The sequence below is a fragment of the Solanum verrucosum genome, unplaced genomic scaffold (assembly GCF_900185275.1).
Source record: "Solanum verrucosum unplaced genomic scaffold, falcon-dt-bn FXZP01000205.1, whole genome shotgun sequence".
NCBI classification, from domain to species: domain Eukaryota; kingdom Viridiplantae; phylum Streptophyta; class Magnoliopsida; order Solanales; family Solanaceae; genus Solanum; species Solanum verrucosum.
The window spans coordinates 2,597,549-2,621,759 of NW_026019950.1; the positions used below are offsets into that span (position 1 = coordinate 2,597,549).

A 24,211-nucleotide genomic window follows, 5' to 3' on the forward strand; every position below is an offset into this window, starting at 1 on the left:
GCTTTGATTATTTTCAAATAATAATTAAAACTCCCATATTTGTTTACCTATCATAGTATCATGAGCTTGTTCCGGTAGCTTAGGTCCCTTTTCAGCATTGAATAATGTGGTGCAACGAACGAGATTCCTCTTTTTTTAATTAGAAATTTTAATTTTGATATCTCAATATGAAATAATTTATAGTAGAGAACTTCACTGAATAGACCTTACAACACAAATTTGAATTAATTGAATTTGAATAGAAATAACAAACATAAGATGGTATATAAAAAAACAAAACAAAAAGTAAGTTTAGGTCCCTCTTCAATTGACAGCACAGATTCAAACAACAGGGGGTGTTAAGTGTAATTGTGAAACTATACGAAGGTGCTTCTATTAACGCATATAGACACACAAGTCACAACTACATAAGATCCGGGGGACTAAAAAGTTCAACGACTCATATTTTTATCTTCCTGCATCTAATCAAAAAATCAATCACAGCAAGAAGAACAACTGTGGAATAATGGCTTCCAGGTATTGGGTGGTTTCTCTTCCCGTTCAGCAAAATTCGTCTACTACTTCTCTCTGGAGTCGCCTTCAAGAATCCATATCCAGGCATTCATTCGACACTCCTCTTTATAGAGTAAGCTCTATCCCTTCCCCCAACATATTTTACTGAGATCTGTCTGATTTTTTGGATCACCTTCATTGTTTTCTCGTTGAATTTGCAGTTTAACATCCCCAATCTCCGTGTCGGTACATTGGATTCGCTTTTAGCTCTCAGCGATGATCTCGTCAAGGTGAGTTTTTTTTCTCTCTCTCTACATTTTGATGTGGTCTGTGTTTTAGTTCGAAGCATTGTAATGTGTGATCTATAATGGATTGTTATCATTTTCTCGGTTTTAGTTGATACTAGCTGCAATTTTGCAATTGGGGAAGGGGATAGGTAGAATTTGATTATCCATATTTAGGATCGAGAAATTTAGTTAATTAAGGTGGTATTGATGCGAATCTGATGTGGAAAGTTTGGAATTTGCAGTCAAATAGCTTCATTGAAGGGGTCTGCTCCAAGACACGACGTCAGATCGAGGAATTGGAGAGAGTTTCTGGTGTCCTCAGTAGCTCTCTCACTGTAGATGGGGTTCCTGTTGACTCATACCTCACTAGGTAATCACCTAATTTGACTGCTGACTGCTGACTGCTTTCATCATGTGAACTTTTTTCTGAAAGAATTTGATATTGGTCATAGGTTTGCATGGGATGAGGCAAAGTATCCCACAATGTCACCTCTTAAGGAGATTGTGGATGGAATTCACAGCCAAGTTGCCAAGATTGAGGATGACCTTAAGGTATCTATTCTGTTGTGTTATATGAAACAAGTATTTTTTTTCAGGAGAAGTATTGGGTATTAGAATGTCAGAGATCTTATTTGTATAATTTTCAATTTTTGTTGGGTGACGGGATTTTCAATACAAATCTCACATAAAATATTCACAATACAAGCAAATAGTAATGATCAGGCCAGTATGTATGGTGAAGTAAACAGAGAAATAGATCTATTATGTAAAGTCAAGTCTCACAACATAAATTAAGCACATACTGATACTCTAATATTACCAGATTTAAAAAAGCACATACTGATGCTCTAGTAAACAGAATGGAGATTTTGAAGGAAAGAAGAGGACCGTAACTGAGTGAGAAAGAAAAGATGAAATATCAATCCTTACTTTCACTTTTGACCGTTAAGACTTGTGTTTGCTCTTTGGAGAATTGAATAGGTCCATATCAGCACAAATATATTTAACCACTCATTTTAATTTCCAGACGCCAGACAATCTTGTGTTTTTTTCCATATTCATTATCAACCCTCGAGGCCTGTAATTGGTTAAATCTCAGGAGCCTTTTTTTTAATCATCAATGAAGTGGATATCTATTCTTTATCTGCAAAGGGTGGAGGAACATAATGGACATGTTGAACACTATTGAGTTGGACATATAAAAGAAAAAAGGGGGGGGGGGGGTCTAGGATGTTGTGCCACTAGCACTAATGTGATTCCTATGAAAGGAGAGAAATTTGAATACACAGAGGACAGTTTTTTTACATTTGAGGAGTTACTTCTTATTCCTAGTTTCTTTTCGGTGCAACCTCACCCATGAGATAATAATATGTATAAAATATTGGGTGTCTTTTGGAGAAATCATATCTTTTTGTAGATTCTGTTTTTTGGTACACCTCTTGCATATGTGAGGATTTTCCACCATTAGTAAACTTATATTGTCTCTTCCAATCACTATTCCAGCTGTTCTTCCAGCTTCTCTTCAAACCAAAATATATTCCAAAGCTTATTTCTTTTATTCTTCTTCATGATAATAGAGTTTGGATATCGAGTCCCTCCTCTTAGTGTTGAATTCCGCTGTTGTGAAAAATATCTTCTTGTTTTCTTCTTTGTGGTCAGAGTGTGGGTATTGAGTCCCGCACTAAACATTGAATCTCTAGACACTATTTTGGAAAGTCTTCTCCATTTTTTTCCTTTATGGCATTAGAGTCTAGGTATTAAGTTTCAGCATCTAAATATTGCATTTATTGTCATTGTTTTGACAACATTTTTTTGGCTATTCTATTATTTTTTCATGAAAAAACTTTTTTTGGCTACTCTTCAGCTACTTACTCAATTTACGATGAAAATGTCCTCGATGTTTACATCGCCATAGTTCTTCTTTGGTAATTGAGAACTTGCTTATTTCCGGGTGCTGCAACAAGCCCTTATGTTGCTTAGCTTGGAAAATGGCCTTAGGCCCTCTTTGAATTGTCACTTTACCATAAAATCCCTTCCTTGGACATTGATTTTAGTCAACCCTGTTGAGCCTTAACTTGTTTCTTAGATACCATGTTACAATGACCCACTGGTGGTGGGCAGGCGGAGGATCCAAAGGACATGCAGCTGAGGGCGAGTCCAAAATCCTGTTTCAGGGTCTCTACTTTACGGAAATAATATTATTACCTGAACCATTCTTCTTACTTCTGCAGCCCTGGTGACTATCCTGAGGAAAGAATTGTAGCAGTACTTTCCGTTTTGTTGAAGAGTCCATGTCGGATGAAAAAGGGGTGGGTGGTCTCCTCATATGCCTTGCACAATCCTCCGTCATTAGCTAGCTTTTGAGGTTGAGTTAGGCCCAAGATCCATTTCTTTAACACTTTTCAATGATCGTCTGTTTTTTTTTTTTTTTGAAATAGGTAACTTTGTATTCACACAAAAGAACTCATCAAAATTGATGAGGTGGGATTTACAAACCCCCAGGGGGTGCCATCATACTCAAATCCAAAGAGACAACTAAATTTACAATTGGCTTTTAAACTCCACAAGGCAATCTACTTCCCCCACTAAATTTTGCTTACACCAAAAATACAAAAGACTAAGACATCTCATCTTGATCTCCTGTGAGCTGCTAACCTTTCCTTCATAACATCTCCCATTCCTTTCCTTCCATAGTGTCCACCATATGCAAGCAGGGATATTTTTCCACCAGTATTCTTTTGATCCTCTCTTCCCGATTCCTTGCCAGTGTGTTAGGACCTCAAAAGTGGTTCTGGGCATTGTCCAGTTAACCCCGAGTATACAAACAAACATGTTCCACAGATCTGTAGCTATCTTGCAATGCAGAAACATCAATGATCGTCTGTTATCTCAATGACATTATTTCAAGATGCTATTCAGATTAGTTTTTGATAATGTTATAAATTTTACTAATGAAGCGAGAAAAACACGCATATACAAGAAGTATACCAGCAGCCATTCAGAATAATGCTCTGTCAATAACTACTTTTTTCAGTATGCTCTACTTGGCATTTTTTTTTTTTGATTAATTCAAGTTGCTTCACTACCTTGAGTTTGAGATATAGTGCCTTGACAGTTGAGAGAACTGATGTTGTTGTATGTAGGAATTATTGAAGTTAGTAATATATTCTATCCTAGATGGTTGTGTCATAATTAGGAATTCTAGTAACGAGGAAAGTTTCTTTGATATAAAATATCCTTTTTTCATGTACTGTAAAATATCTTTGTTTAATGTAGCCTAAACTTCTATATAAGGGGCCCTCTTATATGTCCATAACCTATTTAGGCTCCGTTTTCTTCTTATTTTTTCTTTGCTTTTTAAGATTAAGATGATGGAATTTTAATTAAAAAAAAGTTATTAAGATATTGTCTCTAAATTGCAACATTAACTAATTAAAACTATTTCTCTCACCATCCTTGGCGGCATATGTTGGAGTAATTGGAAGGAAAGAAATGATAAATGTTTTGAAGGGAAGATAGTTAGTGTACCATAAGTTGAACACAAATGCTTATGGTTGTTGGCTTTTTAGCGTAATCTAGAGGTGGTAAATGATGAAGATACTATGTTAAAGTTAGACTTCAATGAATTATCTTTACTGCAAGCTGCAACAATCTTCTTTTTGTTTTTGTATGGAAGGATTTTTTATTCTTGTAATGCCTTTGGTGCTAAGCTTTCTCCTTGTTTTTAAGTATATACAATCTTCCTATTTGTTTCTAGCCTTGGTAGACGGAGTTACATGTTGCTGGTGGGAGCTGGCAGGTATCCGTGGAAATAGTCTAGGTGGGTGCAAGGTGGCCCAGACACCACGGTTATAAAAAATATTAAATATATATACGGTCTTCTTACCTTCTCAAAAATAATAATTTGGAAATATCTAATATGGTGTTGTAAAAACTGTTTGTTTGATGGAACACACTTTAAACCACTGGCGGTGGTGGAAGCTGTTGGTGATGATTGTGAGGTAGTGCCTAGTGGTGGTCGATGTTGGTGGAGGAGACTGATGTTTGTGATTGTGCGGTAGACGTGTTGGAGGTGGGGATGCAGTGGAAGTGGGTGTGGGTGTGGGTGTTGGTGTTGGTGGCAGTGGAGGCTGTGCATTGGAGGCTAGTGGTTGGTGGTCGAGGTGGTTGTTGTTGGTAGTTGTGTTGTGGTAGTCCGTAGTTGATAGAGTAGCGGTACAATGTCACATGAATTTTTAAGTGAACGTCTTAATGATTAGACTTTGTACCAAATCTGAATTAATTAGGCCTACTCTGAGCAATAATTGATTGTAAAGGAAACGAAAAACAAATGCATTAAATGGATTAAAATGTACATTAGTTAGATTTAGATCTCCATTAAGAACAAACGGGACCCAAGACAATTTCTCTATTCTATGTTAGCCTCTATTATTATTATTTAGATGGACTAACCTTAGTTGGCCAACATCCATAGTGCTTAAATTTATGTGACACATCTCCCTTTTGTTTCATCCAAATTGGTGCTATAGTTCCATAACAGTAAAGTGCAGTAAGTATTGTTGAAGATGCAATAAACAGCATTAGCTTAACGGTTTTGGTTCCACTGATTCCTAGAGTGAGCTTCCCCAGAACTTAACTGGTCCTCCTCAAGACCATCAAGTAACATCATTTTTTCAATTAAGTACAACAATGGTGGCGTTGAGTTTTTTGTTATAGTTTTCTATGAGATACTTCATTGGATTAAATGCTAAGTATCTTGATTTACTACTAAGAGTTTCCTAATCATAGTATTGGCTATATTGCTCGAACAATGTCATTTCCTAATGATATGACAACAGATGATACTACTTTCTATTCTGTTAGTTTGAAATTATTAAAGAGTTTCTGCAAAATGACATGTAAAATGTGCCAATAATTAGATAGTTTGATCGCTCTTACAATTTCTGTTGGTTATCTATGACAGGTTCGTGTTTCTGAGTATAACAATGTGCGTAGTCAACTTAATGCCATCAACCGAAAGCAAACCGGAAGGTATGTAAGAGATGGGATTCCATTGTATTAACATGGACTTCCACTTAATGGTGATTTGTCAGTTTTTACTATTCAGCTATGTCATTATTGATTTATCAGCAAAAGCTTTACCTACTGCCTAATGTTTGTAAATTACACTTGCAACATTGATGGACATAATTGTGGAATTTAAAAAGGAAGAGAGGCAGCTAACTTAAGATGGGCTATGTCAAAATAGCCTTCTATTCGACATGGAATGCTTTTTTATAAAGATTAAACATGGAAAATACATCCATGTTGTATTTGGTAAAGGTCGACAGATATTAAGGTGCCCCTCATGACCCCAGGGCTTTGGTCTAGTGGTAAGAATTCAACTTGTGATGTGTGGGTTAAGTGCACATCATGGGTATAAACTCTGACGCGGACAAAATTCTGGTATTCAAGTGGAAAAGAGTAGAGTGGCGGACTCATTATCCACAGAGTTTCAGACCGTGTGCCACTGACCCTTGGGGATTTCTCAGTTGTCAAAAGAAAAGTGGCCCTCATATTATATGGTCGGTTAGAGTTGTGTACTCAAAATAATGATAATAAGAAGTAGCTACTGTCAAAATGTACCTTAAATCAATTATATTCCTATGATCTAGATTACAATTTTGAACTTACATGTGGTGGTAATAGATGATCTGTTTTAAAACATTATGTGGTGATAGATAGTTTTGCATTAGGTATATCACTAACAAATGAAATTTTAGGGATTATAGGATCTCCATATGGATGAGAGAAATTAAAAATAGAACTTCCATACAGAGTGCTAGATTCATCTTGCTCATAGAAACTTTATAATCTTTTGGAGAAGATCGCTAAAATTCTGAAGTTTGGTACTCTGGTCTTGGAACTTATCCTTATCAAAGGATCAGGGAGACTGCTCTTCAATGTTTGATTCTTTGTTATTTGTTGTTTTAATTGGTTAATCATTGAAATTTCCTCTGAGATTTTGAGGTGGTGGTGGTGGCTTAAATAATCTTTGGAATTGCTAATCTCGGTTGCTATAATTGTTCTTGAATTAGTATCTACTTGGCAATTGGCATCCTAGCTGATGTGCTTGGTGTTTTTGTTCCAGCTTAGCTGTCCGTGATCTGTCCAATTTGGTAAAGCCAACAGATGTTGTTACCTCAGAACACCTAACAACTCTCCTTGCTGTTGTTTCTAATTACTCACAGAAAGACTGGTTATCCAGTTACGAGACCCTGACCACCTATGTGGTAAGAAATTTGTTGGATACAGTTTATAGCTTTATATATCTTCTATTTACTTGGATTGTGTCTCTCCTATGCATAGTGATTCTGATTTTGGCTGTGGATTTTGGATTAGTTTATTCTCCTTCGAGAACAAACTGGATTTCTTACTTATATCTTGAATCTGGAAATGTTCTTTTTCTTTCTGAACTCTTTATAGTGCTATCCCACAAGTTCTCCTTTTTCACTTAACTAATTGTTTAGGTTCCCAGATCTTCTAAGATGCTCTATGAGGACAATGAATATGCTCTTTATACTGTAACATTATTCAACCGTGATGCCGACAATTTCAAGATTAAGGCGCGTGAAAGAGGCTTCCAGGTAGTTTTCCTTACCTTTTCCAAGTCTCTCTTCTCCAGTACACCCACCAGGTGGGAAAATAGCTTTTTTAATATGTAAAACTGTGTGGTGGGAAGAACTATTGATTGAGGAAGGCCTCATCTAAAGAGAGTCTTATGCTACATTTGGTTCAGATTCGCGATTTTGAACATAATCCGGAGACTCAAGAAAGCCGGAAACAGGAGCTGGAAAAACTGATGCAAGATCAAGAGACATTCAGAAGCTCTCTGTTGCAGTGGTGCTATACCAGTTATGGGGAGGTACTCCCCTCTTAACCTATTGGACTTTTAAGCATTTCTGAATACATTTTCTGCTAACTGTTAATTTTTCGAGATTCATAGACTTCTCCCTGTGGTACTGGCTTTAAATTTGAGATGCTTTGCAGTCTCGAAGGAAATGAAAAAGTGAATTGATTTTTCATGAGGGAAAAAATATTTCTTAACTACTTTATTTAAGGACTTGAAGTCTCTTTCTTAGTTTGGGCTTACTTGGATGAAGTCTATGGGTCAACCAAGATCACTTTACAATCAGATGCTAACTTGAATTTTGATTTTTTAAAAGGGACGGAATGAGTTCACTCTTCTAGAATTTGTGATCTGATAGAGTTTGGTGGAATTGAAATGATTGTGAGATTCAAGAGAATATATTCCTGAATTCGTTGCATGAACTTTCAGAATGATCTATTGAAGAAGATATAATAGTCCACTCCAGTAGCAATACATGTGGTGGTTCTGGAGCCTTATTTTTGCTCGGGGACCAAGTCTCGTCTCATCTTACATGAGCAACATATGAAACAGAGGGAGCACGTTCTAGGATAGGAAAAGGCCTTTGCAATCTTTGTTTTTCACTATTTTTGAGAAAGATCTTTGTTTCCATTATTTAGAAATGAACTAAGGAAAGAATAAATGGATAACCTATCAACTTATCCCAGAAAGAGGAGTAAAGAGACCTCAACCTATCAAGGGCAAAAAGAACTCAAAATTGCATTCTCTGTTGTAAGAACTTTAAAAAACAATGATGGTAGAGACCCAAAATACTTACCAACCAAGAATAAGGAAACAGGAATAAATAGAGAAATTGATTTACTCAAAAAAGGGAATAAATAGAGAAAATAGGGAGAGATATTGAAACGTAGAAGGGAGCAGGCTGTGGTGGAATGATTTACCAAATGTGAATTGGTATCAATCAAGTTTGGGAGTTATTTCTTAATCTTTTCATTCCTTTTCTAATTAAATGTTGGTGGATCTTTTCATAGCCTTCATCTGCCAATAGTGAAGCTATTATGCTTTTCAGTACTTGACAATGAAATGCATCATGGCTTGGAGAGAGGACAAGCTCTTAATTAGGGGGGAAACAGGGTCAACAGAACATGTGCATTTCCTTATCTTAGAAAGAGGAAGGTTGTCTGTGTCAACTGGTGTTTATATGTGCTAGGAGGCGGGAGAGGATGTAGATCATCTTCTTCTTCATTGTGATCTTTCCATGAGGTGATGGTGGGATATGTTTGAATGGCTTGGTACTTCTTGGGGCTACATCAAGAACGGTGAAAGAATTGGTGTTCAGTTGGAAGAGTGGAAGAAAGAGGAGGTGTAAAGCATGGAACTTGGTTCCATTAGCATTTGTGTGGTGGTGTTGGAGAGAGAAATAAAAGACTTTAGAAGGAGTAGAGTCAAGTTTTTCTCATAATCATTGGCTAGTCGGGCGGCATATATGGGTCATAGCCACCTGCCGACAACAGAAGCTCTTTGATTCCCTACCTAGAAACTCTATTCACCATGTAACGATATTGCACCCGGACCTAATTCATCCCTAAAAGCTAGCTCCCAAGTCCCCAAAAGTAGAATCCAATGCAAGTGATGAAAATCATAGTTATATTTTTTGTATATTACGGAAAAGCGGATAACTGGGTATGCAGTTGGTTAATCTATACAAATAAATAAAGCCACAATCTCATAGATGGAACCTAGTTTTGGTTTGACTTCCAGCTAACTGTTCTCCTTAACTTTTTTTCCACATGTATTGTATCTTTTTTTTTTTTTTAAAAGACATCTATTTCACACATGTACTGTTTTTTAAACTCCAATCTGTTCTTCCTGACTTTCTTGGTGAATCCATTGGCAAAAACCAGGATCATGTACACATTCAATCAGTCGCCCTCTCTTTTTTAATCTTTATAGTTCCCTTCCTTCTATTACTTCTAGAACATCTATGCTAAATTGAGATACAAGTCAGAGGTGACCTGGGGAAGTCAATTTCCAACTTTGTGATTGCAAATGATTCTCTTCTTGCAATTACATCGCATTTACAATGTCTGTTCAGTTTCAAAATTCTAGTATGTTGTTTTGCTACCAAATGTTTACTTTTTTATTACTTAGCAATAGGTATGTTCCCGAGTGTACCCATTGGCTAGTCCAACTTTACTGATGTGGCGCACCAGGGTTGAGGTAGAGCATGTAAATGAGTTCTAACTAGAGTTTTGAATGAGCAAGTTTATAGTCGAGGGTTCAGTTAGCACCGACATCAGGAGAAGAAATTAACTCTTAGGCCTCAACATTGAGTTGAGCCGATGCTTGGCTCAGCTTGCTCATATTTCAGCTCGGGCTGGCTAGGCTCGTTTTGATACAGATAAGCTGAGCCAGGCTTGGTTTGTTTGGTATGGTCGTATTGCGAAAATCACTTGTTTCCAACGATGAAGGTCTTCAACAAGGTATTTGCTCATGAGGATGCATTTAATGAGCTGAGATACTCATTGGAACTATAATTTTACTTTACATTTCATTTGACATTGTAAAATTGTTGAGTGGACAAGATTATTTATGTCGTCGGAGAACCCTAATAATCTTGTTGACTACATCTTGACATCCCTCTAATTTGGTTATAGAGGACTACTAATAGCAAGTCACATGTCCAATATTTAGTCAATATTTGATTCTTATTACTCAAAATGGAAGGATTAAAACTTTTAGAAACTAGACGTAATGCTTTATTGGAAAGTGAACTGGCCATTTGAATACACCTAAAGGGAGTACCAGTGAGAGGGATGAGGGGGTGTGCAGTCATGAAATTCATTTGACGGGGTCAACAAGTCATGTTTTCCAATCAAATCAGCAGTGACAGCCTGAATCTTCATTGATAGAACCCCCAAGTCGTGCTCTCCCTGAAAACGTCACGGTTTGCAGGTTATCTTTCGCCAGTTTTGTAGGAAAAACAAACTTTCTGACAAAAAGGTACACATGGATCTTAAATATATTGGTGTTGTTAGATGATGATAGTGATAAACCATTTAGAGATGGCTAGTTCAAAGGAGGCTTCAAGGGAGAATGGTGGGGAAGATTGGAGAAGGCTCCAAATTTCTGCAACATGGATTCTGGTAAGGATATTAGAGTCAGATATTAAACCTAACAGGTATGTTCAATTTAGACTAGTGTATGTCGAAGAGTCCATTAGAAAATTATAAGTATCTATTAATCTATGTTATGTCCATGTCATAGCAATTCACGAAGTTACATTTAGGCTTAGGCAATAAAGGGTCCATATAACATAATTGATAATTCTATGTAGTGAAGTTCGGAGTTTGTTCCAGAAAGTACAAACAGTATCAGCATGTAAGGGAATATGAGGGTAATTGGTCAAGCCAGAGGGCAAATTTAACTCGTGGTAGGTCAGTCCTTAGCAGCACTTTGACTTTAACTTACCCTCAGTGACATATCATGAGTTTGTCCAACTTCAGCAAAAGTAGAGTATCGTCATGTGGTTTGCGCCTTCTCATTTGGTTTTCTCTTTAGATATTAAGTGCTTGCCTCGAGTAGAGGCTTTTTCTAGCACACACTTCTTTCATATGAATCTATTATCATTTCAAAGACAAGCACTTGGTATGTTTCCATTCCAAGGATGTGGAATCATAATCTGTAAGTGTATTGAGGTACCTCCGATTCATGGAGCAGTTTTGGATTCAACTGGCAAAGAGCAGGAAGACATTGAATTGACATTTACTGCTTAAACAATAAATCAAAGTAGTAATTAATGGTCTAAGTACCCTATTGTGATTTCTGTTCTTGCGACTGCTGTAAATCGTAATTACTTTTTAGATTTCACAATCCAACTCGATCTGGGTTCACTATCCTTTTCTTTTCTTAGTGCTGATTGATTTATTTTCTTTCGAACTGAACCGTATCTTAGTTGGTTATTGAAATCCTTGTCTAAAAGGTCCTGCCATCATCCTACAGGTTTTTAGCTCCTGGATGCACTTCTGTGCTGTGCGTATCTTTGCTGAGAGCATTTTGAGATACGGGTTGCCTCCATCATTTTTGGTAATTCATTTGAACCCTCCAATATTATGTTTTTCAACAACTCTTTTTTTTTGTATATCGATCACTATAACTAATTATTACTTAATGGCTGATAAAAAATTTCAGTCTGTTGTTTTGGCACCCTCAATCAAAAGTGAGAAAAAAGTACGTTCCATTCTCGAGTCACTCTGCGACAGTTCAAACAGGTATGTGATAAAGAATCCAATCTTAACCATATTTGACATAGACACCCTCCTAGATCCAAATGCACCAAAACACTATATGTGCTTGGGTTTGAATGATTGTAACTCCCTAATTTCCATGGTTCTCTCCCTGTAGTGAATAATGCCTTATTTGCTCTCCTTAAAAGAACTGGGTTTTATAAGCATGTGATAGTTTTCCCTGAACTCCACCCCCAAGGAACCTGTTGTAAAGCTTTTAACGGGTTAAAATTCTATTGCATGATGGTCAATGGTGTTTAAAAAGCACATGGCATTTTTCTACATGTTTCTAGATCCCATTTGTGGAATTACACTGGGCTTGTTGTTGTTGTTTCCACCAAATAAGAACACACCTAACATGGATGCATTTAGGCTGACCATTACTGGTCCCGGATACATGCATCTTTACTTTAGGCTGAAAGTTGTGATAACAGTCGACTGAGTAAATTGTAAGAAAAGAACATGCATTTCTTCAGTTGCAATTGGCCACATCTATGTGGTCCTTGGACCTTACATGTTTTCCTGCTCAATCTTTGACTGACGATTATTAAATGTTTCTATTACCATGTTCCCTATTTATATTGTTTTATTAATTGAATTGCAGCAATTTCTGGAAAGCTGATGATGAAGGAGGAATGGCTGGTTTTGGAGGTGACACAGAGGCTCATCCTTACGTCTCCTTCACAATAAATCTTGTTTGAGTTCGAGGAATGACTTTGTCTGTCCATTGCATTGGTTTGATTCTAGTTGCTATCATCAATAAGGGCAGGTTGCGCACTTGTACAATAGAGAGGATTGTCCAATTATTATTTTTTAATATTATATGTTTATTGTAAAACATATTTATTTTTATCACCTTATCCTGCCTCCTTTATTGGCCGGGTTGATTGTATTCCAACTCTTGCTACTTCACTGGATCGAAAATTTTAAAGTTATTTTGCTACGTATTGGAGACCTTTTTCCCAACTGAGAAATTAAATGTTATTTGTTCTTGTTTTAAGCCTGTATATCTCGTCATTGTTTTCTTTAAATATGATGCATTTTCTCTCTAAGCTAGCTTGATCTTTCTTAGTCGAGGCAAGACCAAAAGTTGAGAGAACGCTGCACACACAATTGCCAAAACGACTACTCAATCATAAATTTGTCTAGTTTTACGTTGGCTACGTTAAATATCAATGTGAGCAAACTCATACAGAGTTAATTGCCAAGATAGCTGATTACAATAAAATTATTTTTCTGATCATTGATACTTTAAGTAGTACGATCTTGCAATGAAAGTGAGCAGATTTGTTAAACACTGAGGCAGGAAATGGGTAAGTTCTGCAAGAACTGAAACCAAAAGAGCACACAGTTGCAGCGATACTTAAATGCATTTGTAAAGTTAGAACCCTTCTCTTCCATCCTACTTATGGAACCTTTCTGTTTGGTCAACGGACTAAATTATTTCGAGATTATAATCCTTAGACTAATGGGATAAAGTGAGATATCCCACGGTTAAGACTGGGATAAAATTTATACTATGTTTGGTTGATGGTATAAATTAATTCTGAAATATCTCACCTTATCCAGTATATAGAGAAAACGACCAGCACTGATGTAGTAGGGTATACGGTCCTGGCTAGTTGGGATAAGGATGTATATCATATAAGGCTGTAGTTGAAATAGATGTTTGAGGGCCTTCTCAGGTATGTCTAAAGTCTAAACTCCAAAAAACTTGGGTTTGGTTCATAGCTCCTCAATGTATCTCTTTGAGTGTAGCCCTTTAATCCAACAAAATAATGACCCACATTCACCATTAATTATCAATGGCCCTCTTATACATATTATTACAAATTTACATGTTGGTTCTGTCAAGTTAGTTAGCTAGTCGGCAAATGATGAGCAATTTGTATAATTTTTTGGTTGGATATCTCACGTTCTAAATTAAAGTTTACAGTTCCCTTTTGTGTCAATAATGCACAACAAAAACCCTAAATACTCGCAGTGTGTCATTAATAGTTATGTTCACATAGGCATCAGACAATTTATACAAAGAAACAAAACAAACAGCTAGCGCTTTCGAACTAGTTGCCAAATTGAATAATTTTGTGTCTGCTTCATCTACACTTGTATACAAATTTGTGATTTGATGTCAATTTACTTGCGGATTCAACCTTTAAGGTTCTTACTGCTAGCAAATGTTTTGACCCCATTGATATGTACAAAATTTGTATATTACATATTTAAACTAGATCATCTAAAGACACTGAACTATAATTACCTGAAAAATAACGATAGTCAAATGGAGAAAGATGGAGTTGGTCCCATTTATGATTATTTTTTTTACTCTATACTGTATAGTATATGAAAAGGTAGTAAGTTTAAAGAAAGTGTAATAAATATATGAAAGAGGCAAGTCTCTGCAGAATATTTTGCCTTAGCATAAATGCCCATAATAATTAATTGAGTATATATGTGTGGTCCTATTAGCCACGGTTCAGGTTCTTCACATTCTTAGCACCAGGCCACTCACATTAACCCATGTCACATTTGGGAATAGAGTAGTTGGTATGGTATATAGAGTAATAAACCAAATTTTAACAACTTTTCACAACCTATAAGTATCAAAAAGCGTTGAAACTGATTTCATAAATAAGCGATAGTATTTTAGATTAATGTGTTGAACCGATAATAAGCCGCTACTATGTGTGATCAACAACTTTTTCTATTAAAATGTTCTTATTTACGAAAATATGAATTTAAAACTGTGTTTACATAGAAAAGAACGAATGACAGAAATATGATGGCGAGATAATTAAAAGTTATGTTTTAGGAAGATTATAAAAGATATTCAGGATAAAATCTAAAGTGTATTATAAGCTACAATTCCCAAACCCTCACATGGCAAAAGGGGACAAGCACTTGGTGTTTGCTAAATGTGTAGATAAGTCAAAAGGTGTGTATAAGCTAGTGTCATCAACTTGTAAGCTTTAAGCCGAACATCATCTATATTTGCTTGTACAAATTTTATATTAGGCGAGTAAAAAGTACTTTATCCATGGATAAAATTTATAAATTTATATTTTAAATAAGTTTTTGTTTATCAAACTGGTCTTAATTAAACTTTATGATTTCGTAGATATTATTTTCTTTTTAGTAAAATAACACGATGGAAATATTAGACCTAATTAGCTATAAATTTGAAAGGGATGCCTTATGGCTAAGAGACATACCTCCATATTATTATTATTTAAAAAATCAATGTCATCTTCAGCCTCCATGCTTCCCCACCCCCCTCCTGGGGTCCCAAATTAAGAGAAAAATATAACAGAAAGCAAAGGGGACAAGGCAAATAATAGCAAATAAGCAAATGCCAATATGCCATACAGGGCTTGCTTAGTTGCTTCACACAAGCCAAATTATAGGTGCTTAATGTGGGGCCTTCTCCCCATAGGGTTTTAGCCCAAATCTCTTTGAACGTGGTGAAAAAATCAGTCTATGAAAATATAATTCTTTTAAATTTGAGCAGGTTAATGAATCATATATTTATTAGCGCAATTCATTTTGATCAATCCATCTAAAAGTTAAAAATTGGATGGATTTGGACTAATTCCAATCCTAATTGATCCATAAAATTTTTGTTAGTTTTTTTTTTTGTTCAATATGTTATTTATAATCATAATAATATTTTTTATTAGATAATAACCAAATTATATATTTATATAAAATTGATGGTAGTTTGACAAATTTGGGTCATCTTATTACTAACCTTAGAATGGATTACATGATTTGCATACTCCCTAACTCAACATGTGACTCATTGCTTAAACTAATACATGTTGTTTAGCCCAATCCTCTTTCCGATTCACTTCAGTGACATATCTAATCATGAGTTTACGTGTTCGTAGAATTTAATATTTTGAAGTCGAATCCTTATTTTTATATATATATAAATGTGAAAATATGTATAGTGTTAGATACATTCCTTATTTGTGATTTGTTTGTCTGTTTTAATTTGATACGTGATTTAAGAAATAAAAAACAAAAAAAGTATTATGATTTTAAGCTAAAGATATATAGAATATATATTAAAATGCTCTCTAATCTTGTGTGTTAAACATGTGTCATATAATTAAATAAAGAGTTATTGAAACAGGGAGAAATATTTTTTTTTAAATAGATTAAAAAGAAAAGAGAAATAAGCAAATTGAAACGATGAGAGTATTATTATGAATTTACTTCGGATCAACTTAAAACGCTATTATATTTAAGTTTTGTATTTGTGCACGTTGATTGTTGTGTCAATTAACAACTTCAATTCACTTAATATGTTGTTTTTTAGAATGTATTACTTTCCACAATTAATAAGAATGGAAGTCACCCCACCACCCAATCTCATTGATCATCAATATGAAATTTTTGTCATTTTTTAACAAATTGATAGGACCATAACATACTAATCTATTGAATGTTTGAAAATTTAACTTACTAGTATTAGGCGTATTAGTATATAATATAGGTAGGACCAAATATTAGGCATAATAATTTCAACTTTTCGAATATTCAAAAATTCGATATCCAATCTGAAATCCATAAATCTATTTTATAATTCAAAAATACAAACTAAATATCCAAAATATTTAGATTTCGATTTAAATTTGAGATTGGCCCAAACTATATCGACCCCTACGTGTCTATGTTGAAGTCAGAACCGACCCACCTGCTTGATAATGAGATGCATGTCAAACTGTATCCTTCAATCCTTATCGCACTGCCCTCCACCGATATTTCATTTTTTATTTATTAGTTTTACTTTCTTTTAGTCTGTTTAAAAGAAAATATTTTTTTCTTTTTATTTGTTAATTTCATGACATGCTTAATATTAAAAGATTAAGTTATATTTTGATATATTCTGCCTATTTTTAATTTAAAATTATAAAATTTAAGAATCTTTCTTATTTTGGTAGGTTAAAATCAGACAAATAAATTAAAATAAAGTCGATACTAGTGTAACAAAATTTGAACACTTTGATCCATCTATTGTTCTTCCTGATGTTCCCTACAATTTTTTATATTTTTAGTGGAACGTGGGTTTTTATCTAATCTCTTCAGCTGACTGCCCGAAATTTAATTACATTATTGAGAAAATTGTATAAAATAGCAAATTATTAATTCAAATTAAATATTATAATCACAGTTTGTATTTATATAAAGCGAGAGAAAATTGTATATATAAATACAAATACATATATTTTCGTCATATACACTTATAATTATACAAATACGTATCTTACCCTGCCCAGTTCTTTTTTGCCTTTCTCTCTTTCTCGCTTTATACAAACACAGATTATACAAATTACAATGTATAATTTGTGTTGTATAAAGCGAGAGAGAGATTTGATATACAAATATTTTATTTCGATTAATTGTATACAAATTTAAATTTTATGCAGATATCAAACACATAAAATTGAATTGAGAGGCTGTCAGCGATTTATACAAACAGGAGGCTGCCAACGATTTATACAAACGACAGGCTGCCAACAATTTATACAAACGAGAGGCTGCCAGCGAAATTATACAAATCTAAAACTCCTGCCAGCGAGTTATACAATTTGATGCTCCATAGCAAATATTATGTTTGTTATGGAGCGCAATTATACAAACTATAGCTATAACATACAAATATGATTTTTATGTTTGTTATATGTGAAAGATGCTCTAAATTAAATTCTTGATATCTACTGTGAGCGGATGTTACACGTTAATGTAATGTTAGCGGCCAATTATGTAATTAATTTGGTAAGTAGCGACCCAAAATTATTATTAAGGGATGTCAATAGTTATGGTAAAAATATAATTATGAGGCTAGTATAGCTAGAAACTACAGCCTCAAGGAATTTTTACAATATTTTAGCCACTAGATTAAATATTTAACTTGTATATAGAGTTGTCAATGCTTATACATATATTTACTAAATTAAAATTTGATCTTTATGGGTGTGTTTGGTACGAAGGAAAATGTTTTCCATGGAAAATGTTTTCCTAGAAAATGTTTTCCTGGAAAACAAGTTGATTTTTGACTTATTTTCTCATTTTGGTTGGTGAGTAGAAAATATTTTCCGGAAAAGATTTTTAGTGTTTGATTTATGAATGAAAAATATTTTTGAGTAATATCTTTTATTTTTACTAGAGTAGAAAATAATTTTTGAAATTGAAAATAGTTTTTAAAAACAAACTTAAATTTTTTTTGGGGGGTGGGGGTGGTAGGGAGTGGGTGAAAGGGGGGGTAGAGGGTAGGGGTGAAAAATTGAAATTTTGAAGTTGAAAATATTTTTGAAAAACAAACTTAAAATTATTTTTTGGGGGTGGGGGGGGGGGGGGGGCTGGTAGGGGGTGGGTGGGTGGGGTCGAGGGTAGGGGTGAAAAAATGAAAATTTGAAATTGAAAATATTTTTTAAAAACAAACTTGAAATTTTTTATTTTTTTTTGGGAAGGGGGGGTGGGGGGCTGGTAGGGGGTGGGGGGGCTGGTTAGGAGGTGGGTGGGGGGGGTCAAGGGTAGGATGAAAAAATGAAATTTTGAAGTTGAGAATATTTTTTAAAAACAAACTTAATTTTTTTTTTTTTTTTGGGGGGGGGGGGGGGGGGTTAGGGGTGGGTGGGTGGGGGGCTGGGTAGGACGTGGGTGGGGGGTCTAGGGTAGGGTGAAAAAATGAAATTTGAATTTGTAAATATTTTTTAATAACAAACTCAATTTTTCTTTGGGGGTGGGGGTGGGTGATCGAGGATCGGGATGAAAAAATAAAAATTTGAAGTTGAAAATATATATTTTTTCTTTTTGAAGGGGGTTGGGGGCTGATAGGGGGGTTGATGTGGGGGGGGGGGCGAGGGTAGTGGGTGGGGGGTAAAAAAATAAAAAAATGAAACTAGAAATATATTTTAAAAACAATTTTAAATATTTTTTTGGGAAGGGGTGGGGGTAGGGGTGAGGGTGGGGTAAAAAAATTGAATTTAAAAACAAGCTTTAAAATTTTATTTTATTTTTTTTCGGGGGGGGGGGGGGGAGGGGGATTGGTTGGGGGGTTGTTTGAGGGTAGGGACAAAATAAATTTATTTTTTCAACAAAAAAATAATTGTAATTTGAAGTTGGAAGAGACTTTTGGAAAATGTTTTCCTTAAGTTTAGAAGGGAAGTCATTTTCCTTAAATTTGAGGAAAATGAGTTGATTTGGAAAACATTTTCCAAAACATTTAGCCCAACCAAACATGAGAAAATTGTCCTTCATACCAAACACACCCTATATATAATGTAATTTTCAGACGAAGGAATGTGTTGAGTAAAGGGTAAGCCCAGGTTTACCCGCATCTTGATTAAGAGAGACGTAAATTTTTTAAATTGTAATTGTCTCGTATATGGAGAGGGCCTTATATGGGGCAAAAGGTTAAACTTTTTAATTTAATGAATAATATTACTATATAAGAAGAGGGAATAAGTATTCACCACAAGTCAACATGTGTTCCAATAAGAAGAGGGAATAATCAATATATTTATAAAAAGAAATGACATATAAAATAAAATGGAGACAGTATTGGTTTTTCAAAATGGAAAAGGACAAAACACATATAAAATTAAAAGACATATAAAAAAAAGTTGATTTAACTCTCAAACATAAAAAGTAACATATGTTATTAAAAACTTTAATAAAAAGTATTATAATTTACAATAAATAATAACTTAAAATATCTACAAGACAACAAAAAAAAGACTAATTTTTGTACTGCTTCTGTCACATAAATTAGGATTGGGATGATTTTAAAATTTTAATTTTGGTTATACATTATAAAATAGTCAAAAAATTGAATGATATAATTTTTTTTAAAAAATAACCGAATGAATCGTCCTATCGATAACCCTAATGTTACTTCTACTCTGTTTATTTTTACTTAAATTTAGACAGATATGCTTCATTTCTACCTTCAATCTTATCGCTACATTTATTTGCTATTTAAAATTGAAATTAAAAAGACAAATGACAAATAAGTTTCTATATTAGCTCCCTTATGAGCAAAATATATTATAACAATCTTTACTAATTTTATAACAATACATAAATTATACTCCCTCCGTCCCATATTAGATGGGCACTTCCAACTTTACACGGTGATTAAGAAATCATTAATAAATTGGAAGACTTCACCATTTTGCCCTTTGTTTATATCAATGCACATTGAAATGAGTTACAAAAAATACACATACAATATAGGAATGGTCATATTAATTGTAGAGGTTAAAATGGAAAAGAATTAATTAATTCTATCCTAATTTAATAAGTGCTCAAATAATATGAAAAAAATATTTTTAGTAAGATTCTCATCTAATATCGGACGGAGAGAGTATTAGTTTTTGAAAATGGAAAAGGACAAAACACATATAAAATTAAAAGACATATAAAAAAAAGTTGGTTTAACTCTCAAACATAAAAAGTAACATATGTTATTAAAAACTTTAATAAAAAGTACTATAATTTACAATAAATAATAACTTAAAATATCTACAAGACAACAAAAAAAGACTAATTTTTGTACTGGTTGTGTCACATAAATTAGGATTGGGATGATTTTAAAATTTTAATTTTGGTTATACATTATAAAATAGTCGAAAAATTGAATGATATAATTTTTTTTAAAATAACTGAATGAATCGTCTTATCGATAACCCTAATATTACTTCTACTCTGTTTATTTTTACTTAAACTTAGAAAGATATGCTTCATTTCTACCCTCAATCTTATCGCTACATTTATTTGCTATTTAAAATTGAAATTAAAAAGACAAATGACAAATAAGTTTCTATATTAGCTTACTTATGAGCAAAATATACTATAACAATCTTTACTAATTTTATAACAATAGATAAACTATACTCCCTCCGTCCCATATTAGATGGGCACTTCCAACTTTACACGGTGATTGAGAAATCATTAATACATTGGAAGACTTCACCATTTTGCCCTTTGTTTATATCAATGCACATTGAAATGAGTTACAAAAAATACACATACAATATAGGAATGGTCATATTAATTGTAGGGGTAAAATGGAAAAGAATTAATTAATTATATCCTAATTTAATAAGTGCTCAAATAATATGAAAAACATATTTTTAGTAAGATTCTCATCTAATATGGGACGGAGAAAGTAACAATATAAATTTATTAATATTGGGCCCGGACAGCGCTTGGGCTTTCTTTACTAGTATATATACACATGTTAACATTTTTTTTAGGATTAATTACTTCGGTGGATCCCTTTTAAAAAATAATTACTTATTTTAAGTATACTTTTTAATTATTACAATTTATATCAATATATAACAATATTATGTATTTATTTGATTTATGTTTCTCTCTCGCCTCTTTCTCATTTTTCTCTCTCTCCTCTTTCTCCTTTTTTATTCTCTCTGTGCAAGGTATCAATATTTTAAAGCTACAATTGAAAGATCCACAATCTTGAACCACAAATTCAATTCGTTATGTCTCTAAAGGGTGAAGAAAATCTTGAGCTCATTCTTTCTCTATCTGTCCCTGGAAATTATGTTGTCAACCACTATAATGGTATTTAAGTTGTTGATCCTTCAATATTTAATGTGGTACAAGAAATGATATGGATCAAAATAAATGTTAACGAATATGTAGCTCTTATAAAAAATTAGCCCCTAAAAGTTATTATGTATGTTGTTTTTAAAGATTGTACTAAATTTGAATGATGCCTGCAATATGCATTAAAAATGTATTATGCATGTATTATAAGTGTATTATAAATATTTTGATTGGGATCACTAAAAAGAGAGTGAAGTCTGCAAAATGTATTATAAATATATTGTTAATGAATAAACATATATTATACATGTCTTATAAATTGAAGTAAATCAGCATGACCAGATTAGTCATGTTTTTTTTCTACGCATCACCAATAAACTACAAAATGAATTAAACTTGAATTAAATTTGAATTAAAATTGAATTAGAAGAGAAATAAATATGAATGCAAAATGTAGCAACCAAAAGAGCAGTCAATGATTCGTAGACTGAATAAAATTTGTATCAATAATGAATTAGACAAGTAATTAATCGTAACAAATGAAGAAACATAATAAACTGCGAAATGAATTAAACTTGAATTAAAAATGTATTACACACATATTAATGTTGAATTAGAAGCGAATTAAACATGAATGCAAAATGTAGCATACGAAAGAACATTTTGTGATTTGTAAACTGAATAAAACTTGTATCAATAATGAATTAAACAAGTAATTCAATCGTAACAAATTAACCAATAAACTGAAAAATGAATTAACTTGTATTACACAAATATTAAAGTTGAATTAGAAGAGAGAATTAAGAATGAATAAAAAATGTAACCGATGAAAGACCAGACAATGATCTATAAAGTGAATTAAACTTATATCAATAATGAATTAAACAAGTAATCTAATAGTTACAAATAATAAACTACAAAATGATTTAAATTTGCATTAAAAGTGTATTACATAGTATTAAATTTGAACTAGAAGAGAAAATTAAGAATAAATGAAAAACGGAACTAACGAAAGACAAGATAAACTGAATTAAAGTTGTATTATTTTGAATAAAACATGTATTATATGTGTATTATAAATTATTTTGGTTTGTATCACTAAGAACATGAGTGATATTTGCAATATGTATTAAAAATGTAATGTGCATGTATTATAAATGTAGTATTAGTGCGTTACCAATTATAAACTTAACCAAACCCTCTCAAAATTGAGATATAAACTACAAACGTCATTTTCAATTATTTGTAGTAACAACCTATCCAAACTAATCACAAATTCGTAAAATTCAAATAATGAATCTAAAATTTGAAGCTTTATAATGACTATCAATGGTGAACTCTTATCACTGTAATTTTAGAGATTTGAAATTTCTCCTTGAAAACATATTTCTATACAAATTTTTAGTTTTTATGTTCCTCTTCTCGTCATATTCTTGAGTAAAGATAGTAAAATATGAGCAAATATTAATTTGAGGATAGTTAATTAAATGAAAATTTTAAAGAAGAAGAAAAAGAACAAAAAGAAGAAGAAAAATGACGGAGAAAGAGACAAAGAAGAAGAATAAAAAAAAGAACAGGAGGAAGTGAAGAGAAGATAAACTGTACAACATTTTCAATTCCAAAAAAATGTTATATTAAGTTAAAAAAGTTATATTGTCATAGATGGTAAATATTTTTTTAATATAGCATATTTATGTGATTTACCCTTTTTTTTATTATTCATTTTGAGGCTCAAATTAATCCCGTTTACACACTTTGTAAGACCCACTAAAGGAAAGCCTTTATCTGCTAAGTTTTATTATTATTATTATTATTATTATTATTATTATTTAAAACATGAATTTGAAATTTCCAATTAAAAAGTGAAGATTCTATAATATAATATATCTATCATACTCTAACCTTTGTGAATTGCAATACAATTACTTTTTTTAAGCTAGTTTACCAATCACTATTTATCAAATAAAATTATTTAAATAGCTAGTTACTCTTTAGTTAACTTGATTAAGTAAATTACTAAGTATATCATTAATGTGTAGAATTTAAACTCTATATTCATCAACAATTACTAGATGTTTCTGCCCCTTCAGTTTGTACTACTTGATACGTTTTAAAAAAAAGTAATGATTAATATAATAACATTATATTAATTGGTGTATAATTTTAAATTTTAAGAAATATAATTTGATGAATAAAAAATATTAAAAAATATATTTTTTACTATTATAAAAAAGTAAAAGTGAACAAATGAGTATTTTTAAGTCAAATAGCAAAAGAAAAAGGTCCAAGTGGGAAGTGACAAGATATATGAAAAGTGACAAAGAGGGATGGAGAGCTCATTGCCAAAAACCAAAGGAAACGACCAAAACTTGGTACCCCACAAAATTATAGTACTCATTAAGGTGCATATACACGACAATTCCGAATCTACAACAATCTCTATTTTCGAGTATTGGTCTAGCGGTTGAGCATTCATTACTATTCATCAATTGGTTTCAGTCATTGAATGTAATGAGAATATTTGATAATGAAAAGAAAAGTTATACTCTCTTCGTTCCATTTTATATGGCACCATTTTCTTTTTGGTCAGTCCCAAAAAGTATGTCACATTTTCTAATATAATAAGTATTTAAAGGTACAATTCTTCTTTTATCTTTGTTGGTCTCACTTAATCTTAAAATAATACTCCAATACATTTA

At 32.9% G+C, this 24,211-nt stretch overlaps 1 protein-coding gene across 1 annotated transcript; it reads left to right on the top strand.

Annotated features, from left to right (window-relative positions):
- Nucleotides 1-425: 425 nt before the first annotated feature.
- On the top strand, nt 426-12,839 carry LOC125813837 (V-type proton ATPase subunit C). The gene is made up of 11 exons (XM_049493307.1): nt 426-625; nt 714-782; nt 1,022-1,149; nt 1,232-1,331; nt 5,743-5,810; nt 6,910-7,051; nt 7,289-7,405; nt 7,558-7,683; nt 11,650-11,733; nt 11,839-11,918; nt 12,538-12,839. The coding sequence occupies exons 1-11, from the start codon at nt 506-508 to the stop codon at nt 12,632-12,634; spliced, it is 1,131 nt and encodes a 376-aa protein (XP_049349264.1). The 5' UTR covers nt 426-505; the 3' UTR covers nt 12,635-12,839.
- Nucleotides 12,840-24,211: the final 11,372 nt, after the last annotated feature.